The sequence below is a fragment of the Lontra canadensis genome, unplaced genomic scaffold, assembly GCF_010015895.1.
Source record: "Lontra canadensis isolate GAN:19392208 unplaced genomic scaffold, GSC_riverotter_1.0 scaffold124, whole genome shotgun sequence".
In the NCBI taxonomy this organism is placed as follows: Eukaryota; Metazoa; Chordata; class Mammalia; order Carnivora; family Mustelidae; genus Lontra; species Lontra canadensis.
Window position 1 is genome coordinate 3,345,765 of NW_022631118.1, and position 10,458 is coordinate 3,356,222.

General features: G+C 45.6%; 1 protein-coding gene across 6 annotated transcripts in view; it reads left to right on the forward strand.

The window, feature by feature from the left end:
• Positions 1 to 1,740, forward strand: part of PPARG (peroxisome proliferator activated receptor gamma) — a 143,095-nt gene extending 141,355 nt beyond the window's left edge. For all 6 annotated transcript variants that reach the window (XM_032841690.1, XM_032841687.1, XM_032841688.1 and 3 more), the window contains one exon: positions 1,288 to 1,740. In XM_032841690.1, coding sequence (XP_032697581.1) covers positions 1,288 to 1,535 — 248 coding nt within the window. In that variant the 3' untranslated portion in view covers positions 1,536 to 1,740. The remainder of the gene's footprint in view (positions 1 to 1,287) is intronic.
• Positions 1,741 to 10,458: the final 8,718 nt, after the last annotated feature.

Genomic DNA, 10,458 nt, shown 5'->3' on the forward strand with positions numbered 1-10,458 from the left:
CACAAAAAAGACAACTCTGGACCAATCTCACAAATTTTAAAACCCTGAATAAAATAAGAGCAAATGAGTACAGTGATATAAAGAAATCTATTAATATAATTTACTAGATTAAGAAAAAACCATTTGGTCATCTCTTTAGAGAGAAAAAGTTTAAAGAATTTGAGGAGATGCCACAACATTCCTGACTAAACTAATTAAAAAACTTTATAGCTCTTGGAAAGCCAGGGTTAAAATGTATCCACCATGATCTATAGTAAACATTCTTGTAGTAAGCCATTAGAAGTATTTTTGTCATGGTTAGGAATAAAACAAGAATACATCCTACCACTATGACTATTTAATACCATATTAGAGGTATTGGCCAATACACTATGGCAAGAAAAAGAAATGAGAAGTGTAAACACTGGAAAAGAAGAAATAAATGAAACTATCATTATTTGAAGATGTAATAGTCTATCCAAAATAGGAAAATAAATCCATGATAAAAATTATTTGAATTGACAAAAGCTTAGGAAATTGGAATATATTCAGTATACCAAAATGAATAAATTTTTTGTAACCACCAGCAGGGCTAGATTAGAAAAGAAAATGAATACTATAGAATACTATAAAGCAAAAAAATAAAGAATTAAAAGACACTATAATTAGGGATGCATCTTACAAGATCTGCATGAAGAAAAACATAAAAAGTTTAAAGGTAATTTAAGTTCAACCATTGAAAGTGAAAATTGCCTCACCACTCAGAAGAAACCCTTTTTAAAATCTAGAGGCTCCATCCTTCCAAACTGTACCAGTATTTAAAAACTATGTCTTGTCTCATTGAGAATGTATATGCCACGTTAAGGGAAAAAGAAGACAATGCTGGTTTTAAAAGCGTATCAACAGCTGTGGTGAGAAAGTAAGTAGTAAGGTTATAAAACACACTCATGAAGAAGAGGCAGCAGCTGAAAATGAGATTTCTGAGTGACAGAAACATCCTGGCAGAAGAGTCCTCAGTCTGGGGAGAGGATTGCATTGCCGTTGTGTTATGTCAACTGATCAGGCAGAGTTAACCCCAGCCAGGAAACCATGCCCCTGGAAAGACCAGTGATAGTCTTGGTTTCAGTCCATCCTCCCTCCCATATGCACTTCTTGCACACTGTCTACTTACCCTCCCTCCCCACTTATTCTAGAACCAGAACAAAACAAGCCAACAAAAAGTCGGGTAATTTAGTTGGGCTGAAGATGCCTCCAATGTAGGGGCCAGAGGAGTCTGTTACTGAACCTCCTGTTCTTCTCCTCCCCCAGACCGCCCAGGTTTGCTGAATGTGAAGCCCATTGAGGACATCCAGGACAACCTGCTGCAAGCCTTGGAGCTCCAGCTCAAGATGAACCATCCTGAGTCCTCCCAGCTCTTTGCCAAGCTGCTCCAGAAAATGACAGACCTCAGACAGATTGTAACAGAACATGTGCAGCTATTGCAAGTCATAAAGAAAACAGAGACAGACATGAGTCTTCACCCGCTCCTACAGGAAATATACAAGGACTTGTATTAGCAGAGAAGTCCGAGTTCACTGACCATGTGTTCCTTCTTCCAATTGCACTATTATTTTGAGGGGAAATCTGACACCTAAAAAATTTACTGTGAAAAAGCATTTTAAAAAGAAAAGGTTTTAGAATAATAGATCTATTTTATGCATATTGTTTATAAAGATACATTTACAGTTTACTTTTAATATTAAAAATTACCACATGATGAAATTGCTGGTTGTATTTGAGACCTGAGTCTTACACATCCCCTACTTTACCCCCGCCACAAGGCTTATTTCCTTTTAAGTCCGTTCTTTCTTACTTCCCTTCTTCCTTCCTTCACTTTTCTTCTTCTTCTTCTTTTAAGATTTATTTATTTGAGAGAGAGCATGAGTGGGGGGAGGAGCAGACTGAAAGGGAGAGAACAGACACTGTGCCTCAACCAACCGAGCCACCCAGGCACCCCATTTTCTTTCTTACACATTTTTAAAAAATGTGAATGGCACTGCTGATCAACTTTCATTCTCAGTAGATTAACTTTTCACTCCATTCACAACGTTTTTGAACCCTCCCATCTGCCTTAACAATTACAATAAAGAAAAGAAGGGAAACCTTAGCACCAAAAACTTTTCAGAGCATGTGTTTCTTAACCCTGGATGTGCACGTCTGGGGCATAGCTCTAGCCTACCAAGAATCCAGTCTTCTTCCCCTAACCCCAGTCAGGATTTTCACTCACCATGAGCAGATGGTTTCAGTCCAGCCTGCTGATGGGATACCGACGCATACCCCATATACCAGGGTAGGCACTGCTAGAAGCTGTGGGTAACAGAGATGTTGGAAGATTTGGTACCTACCGAAAAGAAGTTGGAGTTGAACTGAAGGGAAAAGATTGCTCTTTCTTAAAAACAGATTATAATACTCCATATAATCATGTGCCCAGACATGGCTCCAAGTGTGGTAAGGGCTTGAAGGAAGTAAGGATTAATGAAGATTGGAATAGTTAAGTGTGACTCTAAATTCATTAAAGTGGGCCCAGAGGATGTGTTGGGTTTGGGATAGGGATAGAGTAGGAGAAGAGACATTCCAGGAAAGCAAAACAGGAGCAACAGCAACAGGAGGAACCAAAATCAAACATGAATAAGGGAGAAGAGCCACATTCTGGTTCTGATACACATGGACCAGTTGTTTTGTTGTTGTTGTTTTAAGATTTTATTTATTTGACAGAGAGAGAGAGATCACAAGTAAGCAGAGGTGGGGGGGGGGGCGGGAAGCAGGCTCCCTGCCGAACAGAGAGCCCAATGCGGGGCTCGATCCCACGAACTCTGAGATCAGGACCTGAGTTGAAGGCAGAGGCTTAACCCACTGAGCCACCCAGGTGCCCCCGGACCAGTTTTGCTAAAATTATTCCTGTGGTCTTCCTTGGGACCACCTTGCCCAGAGATCTACTTTTCTAACCTCAAAAGCTAATTATCTGTATCATTCAGGTGACCCATGGCTCCCCAGCATGCAGATGGTATGTTCCCTAAAAGTGGGACCTTCTTGGCACATTAATAGGCTCATTGATCGGAGCCACCGAATTCACTAGCATTGTTTCCCTGTGAACTCTTGATGCTGTGAGTTTGAAGGGTACTTTGTAAACAAACTCTCCTGTGCTCTTTCTCCCCAGGATGGTTATGTCCACTGACTTTAAGTATTTCCCTGCCGCTTCTCCCTTAGTTTATCTTTCTTTATAAATAACCAACGGATACTTGGGAGAACCTAACTTCACATCTGAAGCTTTCAGGCCAAAATATCAGGCAAGATCTTTTCATCCATTACCCCAAAATAAACATCTCCAAACAGGCAATTACAGAAGGGAGTCCTGACCACAGCCCTAAATATGTAAGACCCCTAACCCTTTTGGAGCCATGACTTCCTAGCTCAAAACTTTTGCTACAACCTCAGCACTTGGGGACCAGTGACTGAAGTCATTGTTGAAGTGTTATCAAAACACGGGGAAGAAGAGTAACAAACTCAGTCCGTCACATGGCTCTTTTTACCTTGATGCCAAACATCAGGATATTCCAAAACATCCCCATGACTGACCAGAGGCTCCACTACTGTTCCATGTGGAGAGTTTATCATCCGGCAGATCTTGAAGAAAAAAGAAAGAAAAGAACGTGTGAGCAGTAGACGAGGTGAGGATACCACCTCAGAGGAGATCCCTTGTTTACAAGCTTTCTCAAACAAAAAGTCTTTCAGCACGCTGCCTGCTCTCTGTTCCCACCAGCACCGAGCAGCCGGTCCAAACCCTTTCCACATTCTCGGAGCAGTGGCTGCCAGTGGGGGGAGGAAGGGAGACGCTCTCAGCTCTTTGGCACGGATGGTTAGCATTAAATAGCTTTTAAATCCTGGCAGCTTGCGAGATCCCATCTCCCTGACTTCTTCCCTGTGGTTTGGACTACCATTTGCTAAATATTTTACGACACATCTTCTGCAAGTCTCCAAAGCTCCTGCTCCTTTCTCCAGTCTCCTTTTCCTCCCAGGATGATTCACAAGTTAATCAACAAGTGTATCATCAGTTATTCATAGTACTTTCTCCGGACATAAACACACTTAGGGATTTGTGTTAATAAAAATAGGAAGAAAAGTAACTTTGGTCAAGAAGGGAGGGAAGGGGTTTCAAGGTTCCCAAATAAGCCCTAGCCCCAGCACTACCCTTGAATCTGGCCTGGCTTACCCCACCAGCTCCCTGCCACCCCAGCTCTTGCTGTCCGTGGAGCACAGGAACAGCGGGGTACCCATGGGAGAAACCATATCTGCACACCCCGTTGTTCTCTAGCCATCATCAAAAACTGGGCTGATCAGAGTTTTCTGACTTTCAAAATTTGGGTGAGGAGCAAGAGGATGGGGGTCTTGAGTGAGAACTCAAAGAGTTGGGAAGCTCTAGCTGAAGCCACACTTCAAATTCTGATTGATAACCCAGGGGGCAGAAACCGGGGCAGGGGGCAGCTATATCAATGCCACTGAAGAGAAAAAGGGATGCGGGGGAACTAGGCTTCTGTGGTAGTCCTGCTTACTTGCTACTGGATTCCAGTGACTTTTCCTCATTTCCCCAGAGGTTACTGAAGGCAAACGCTTTTTGTGGGTGGGCCCTACTTGCTGAATTATCTGTTACTGTTGCTGATACAATGGGTCAAGGATGAGAGGTGGTTGGAAATTGGCCCCCAGATACCTATTCCCTTAAAAATACCCACTGGGGAGCAGGGGTGGAGGCTTCTAAAGAAAGCCAATTTCAGTTCTAAATCCCAAAAGAACCAAAATTCATTGCCAGCAGGATCATCCATCCCCATTGCTTTCTCTTTCCTCTTTCCCACCCACTCATTGGACTAGTTTGGGGCCATGAGACAGACCAAGGCTGTCTTCACTAAGTAGCCACCTCCCTATTTTTCTCTCTCCTCTCCACATCCTCGTCCCTAGCCCCGGCTCCCGTTGTCTCTGTTCACGTGATTAGTACTGTTACTATCTGTGTATCAAACCCTTACCATTTGATTGTACATGGCAGACCCACCATTTTGATGCTTATTGAAATGAACTAAAATAGCAGGATCTTAGCACGGAGCCTGTCAGATGTCATCTAATCCCACCTCATTCATTAGTCTGTACACAGCTCATACTCCAGTCCCCATCCCACCATATGAACAGGAGTGTGACGAGGCCCTGTCCTCAAGGGGCTCATGATCTGTTGACAAAATTGATGCATAATTATAGCTCAGCCAAAGGGATGAGTCGGCTAGAGGTGTGAAGGAGGATTCAAGGGGGATATGGGTGGATTCAGAAGTGTAAACATGTCATGTGTTCAGAAAACAGCAAGAAGTTAGGCATGGCTACCATAACCGAGATAGTGAGAAGTGAATGTGGCCAAGTCAGCATCAGATTGTAACAAGCCTCACCCACATGGTAAGGAGATACCTTGGACTGTATTCATAAGCAACTGGGATCCAGTGGATGGGGCAGGGAGAAGAGGGACATGATCAAGTCTACACATTGAGAAGTCTGCTCTCTACAGGTCAGCTCCCCTCTACCGGGCTTCCAATGGCTGTCCAACCCCCAAACAACTACCTGAAGGGATGGGGAACTCTCTCCCTTCCAAGCCCCTTGGTGATTTCCATCTGGTAGGACAAGCTCTGCTCCCAAGGTCACACATAGGACCACATGCTTGTTCCCGCACCGGAGAGGTTCTGACTTACTGTGTCCTCTTTAGTCAGGTGACAGTCTTTTGGCTCAGTCTTCTGGCTAGCTGAAGGACCCTGCCCCCTCCCTCCTTGATGTCCATTCCCTACTGCTCCTAGGAGCTGGGACCTCACATCCCCCTAACCCACAATGTTCCTCTGCCTTGATGGCAGAATAACATCTACCCCCATGTAACAAAACCTTCATGCCCTACACTTATTTCCAGACAAGCCCAGCATTTGTCATAGAATTCTAGTAAATTCGAGCTCAAAGGAGCTAGCCCATTCAAATGACAGATGAGAAGGCTGAGGATCAAAGAAGTTAAGTAATATGCCCAAGGCCATAGGCCTCTACTAGGATCAATTTATTCAAAGGTGTTAAATTTCACACGTACTCTTACCAACCTGGCACAGCCCTTAGTGGGATCAGCAGCCCAACAAGAGAATCTCGAAGGGCATGACAAACTTGAAGCTAGTGCATGTCTCTGCACTGAGGAACAAGGAAAAAGATGGGGCAAAGTTCTTAGAGGGATTATTGTGATGGTCAAAAGGTTATTATGTGAGTCATTCAGGACTGTGTCTGGCACATAGTATGTAGACCTGTAACAAAGACATTACCCTAGTTTGAACTTCAGAGCTACACAGCTTTGGGTTAAAATTCTAACTCTACCACTACTTTTCCTATAGCCACATGACTTTGGGTCAATCTCTTAACCTCTCTAGGACTTAATTGCCCTCAAATATAAAATGGGACAATAATACCCATCTTATAAGTAATCTTGAGGATTAAACGTAATAGTGGCTATAAAATACTTCATACAGCACCTTGGCACATCTTTACTGTCAGTCTGTGTTGGTTACAGATAACATTATGGTTGTTGTTATTATTAAGGTGTCCTTCATTCAAGAAGGCATCCTGGGCTCATAGAACAGGCTCTTCCTGTTCAAGTATTCTAGGCCTTACCTGAATCAATTGAAAGCCAGGTAAAAGGGATTGGATTTCAACATTTCACAGTACAGTAAAAAATACGTTCTCTCCAAAGCATTTTGCTTCCAGTCCATACGCACTAGGAGAAAATAATTATTTGAAAAACAACTGCCGTGTTCTGGTTTAGAAAAAATGCCAGGATGAGACTAAGAAAATATTTTATCCAAAGGAGTGGGACTTTTCTCTTGTGACTTATGCTCCTAATTTTAGACCAGAATTACATAGTTTGCATTTCCAGAGAGGTTATAAAGAATAAGAAAATTGCTAATTTGGGTCTGTAGGGAGTGGGTTGGGATATTTCCATCCCCTCTAGAGTTTTGTAAATATGTTCCAGGCCAAAAGTTCCCAGGAGAATAGCATTCCTGGGATCTATTTAGTGCCATGGGCTGTGCTCAAGGAGAATCCAAGTGGCTTTCTGCAAGAGTTAGAAAACCGTGATCCTGTGGCCACTTTTGCATAATCCTGGAGGCCATGAAGTGTATGTTAGAGTATCCACTGTCAGCTTGAGGCTTGGCTCTGCCACTTTCTAGATGTGTGACCTCAAGCAATCACCTCCCCTCTGGGGACAAAGAACCTGGCCTATCAAAAGAAGTCCTTCAGCAAATTTCATCTCATGTATTCAACACAAATAGAGGAATGGGTCTCAGTTTCCCTATCTGTCAAATGGGAATAATACACCCACCCTGCAGGTATTCTAGAATATCACATGAAGGAAGCAGGGCAGGCCGGCTCACCCATTATTCATGGATAAGAAAATGAGCCCCAGTGAGGTATAGAAGCTAGCCCAGATTTACACAAATAAAAGGAAGAGGCAAAGCTGAGGCTAGAGCTCTGGCTTGCTGAGGCCCACCCTACCTAGGGTTCTTTTCTATTACACGCTGCTAGATGCAAAGACAGTGTTGCCTTGTTGGCAGAGCACCATCAGCATATGGCATGAAAGACATCAGTTTGAATCCTGGCTCGGCCACCTACTGGCTGTGCAACCTCAGGGAAGCTGCTTCCTGTCTCTGGGTCTCAGATTCATCTAGTTTGCAATGATCCCAATTCCTACCTTCTAGGATTGTTGTGAGGATGAGAGGTCACATGAAGGGGACATGCTGAGAGCCCCCCAGTAACTAAAATCTTCTAAAGACCACCTCAGACAATCTGCTAGACCCTTGTTCTGCCCTGGAAACTTTGGTGATCAGTGTCCTCCACCCCAGAGGAAACCATGAGACTCCGGCCTGTGAGGAATTGTCCAGTGTTGGCCTGGGTTCTGAAGCGGTTTGCGGGGGCCCTAGGGAAATGGCTTTTGTTGGGGGGCCCCTCAGTGTCCTCATCTGCAGTGCTGTCCTGTCAGGGGCTCTGTCCTGTCCTTCCAGCTCTGACACTCCAGGTTCTTGGGAGCCTCTGGGGGAGAGGCTGGAAGGGAGACAGAGTTCTCTGGCTGACCAACAGTGTTCTCTGTTGCCTGAGCATGTTCTCCCTGAGCGCGGCGGGGGCCTGGACAAGACAACAGCCAGCACTCATTAGAGGCCTGGAGCTGCTCCAGCCAGAGGGGGTGCTGCCTCCAAGGGGCGGGGAGGGGCTGCCGGATGGCTGGTTGGTTCCCACCCAAGCCGAGCTGCTGAGAGAGGGGCGTTGTGCTGAGTCAGCGAGCTGGCGGCTCCACGCTGGGGCTCCCGGGCCGCCAGAGCCTGCCAGATGATATGCGGCCAGGAGGGCCTCCCAGGAGCCCAGCGTGTTACCGATGATGCTGCCGCGGCTGCCCCAGCAGCAGGAACCATGCCCTGAAAAAGCCTGTCCCTGGCCAGGCCTCCCAGGGCTCCAGGGTAGGGAGCGGCTCTTGGTGAAGGGAGATGTTTTTAGGAGCTGCCTCCTCCTGGCAAGATTCTACCCACGGCCCGCTCTCCCCTCCCCAGTCTCCCCAGTGGGTCCCCAATGACAGCCATTATTCCTCTCGAACACCAAGTACAACCTTTACTTATAAACCACTTCGCAGCCATTTCTTCAATCCTCCCCAAACCCCAAACCCAGTGAGGTGGTTTATGGGTCAGGGTCCCACAGAAAACAATGGTACACTCAGAAGGCACCCCTGGGGAGAGCTCGGTTTGGGGGGGTGGCTATTTACAAACCTTGGAAGAGTTAAAGGAAACCATTACAGGGTGGCAAGACACCTCCCCCCCCCCCCCCCCCCCCCCCCCCCCCCCCCCCCCGCCCCAATCCCAGGCTAGCCAGGGCCCTGAAGTCAGGGGAGGGAAGGCTTTTGGAACCTAAGAGAGCTATAGCCACAGGAGAGGGCTAAGTGGCAAGAGCTGTAGCCCCAGGAAGGAGGAACATTCTCACTGCTGTCCTCCAGATGGCAAAAAGCAAACCAGGAAATAAATACCCTTCCCCTCTCTCTTCCCATCTTGCAGCCTGAGTCTCCCATTGGCCAAATCCTACCAGTAGCCGGGGAACAAAAGACCCAGTTGATACCATCGGTAAGATTCAGGCTTCTAGCACAGACAGCAGGGTAGGGATGGCTAGAGGGCAAATCTGCAGGGCAAACAGTATATCCAGCATGGGTAGGTAGTATCATTAAACCCACGATACTGAAAGAAAACAGAGAACTTTAAGTCTGAGCTCCCACTCTAGCATTCAAAGTCGGGTCTGTCTAGCTCCAGAGACATAGTTTCTTCCATTGTATTAAACCAGTTGTAGAAGACCCAAGGGACCAAGGTGGGAAGAAGGGAGGGTTGATGCATCTCTTTATACCCCTAGCCAGGGTGGGCCCTGGTAGCTGGGAACCCACACAATTTTATGGGGTACTTCCCACATCTTTCCACCATATTCCCTGGAGACCTAAGGCATGTAACCTAAACCAGCCCGCGTAGGTTTTACCCTAAAAGTTAACATAAACTTTGTAGTTTGTGCCAAAAATTTTTCTTATTTTGAATAAATGTCTAAAATAGTGCTTAGAAGTAATGACTTAAATTTATTTCTACTTACCTGAAAAATTAAAGGAGAAAAAACTCTCCACGGAAGGGTGCAATATGTGTTCCATGGCTTTAGCTGTCCCTAAGAATGATCCATGTACCCTAGTCAGAGGAGAACAGGCCCCAGTATCCTTTAGGGAAAGAATGTACTTGCCCAACACCTCGTGGCTAATAATCAAACTTGGTCGCATGACCCTGCTCCCTGCATGGTTGAGAAAAAGGAAATCTGACCAAAATAGAGCCTGAAAAGGGAAAAAGGTCACTAATGGTCAGCCTGGGAGGGGTAAGGAGGAAGGGGTTTGAGCTCAGTGTCAGCAAATGTTCACTAACATTCTCTGTCCACAGCTCTGGGGACACAGATATGCCTGGTATGACCCGGGTCATCAAGGAGCTCACTCTCTCCTGGAGAGAGGCATCTAAGCTGGCAAGGCCAACATTATCTAATAACTGGAAGGAAGAAGAAGGTTCGGAGGCAGGCAGGTGGGTTCAAAGCCCTTTCTCTGCCACTTCTTGGGGGTATGACCTTGGGCAAATATGACCTTGGACTAGAAAGGTTTTCCAGTTCCTCTTTTATAACTGGGTAAGGTCATACTTACATCATAAAGTTGCTGTGAAGGAAAGAGAGATGAAGTTTGAAAGCATGCAGCACTGTGACTTAGCAAATGTGAATTCATCCTCATCTTCGTACTGTGATAAACACTAGGATAGGGGACTGGGCATGCCAGGGCTCTCTGGGACAGCCATGCTCTTCTAACCAAAAATTGTACTCGCAATCCAACGTCAAAATAGGTTA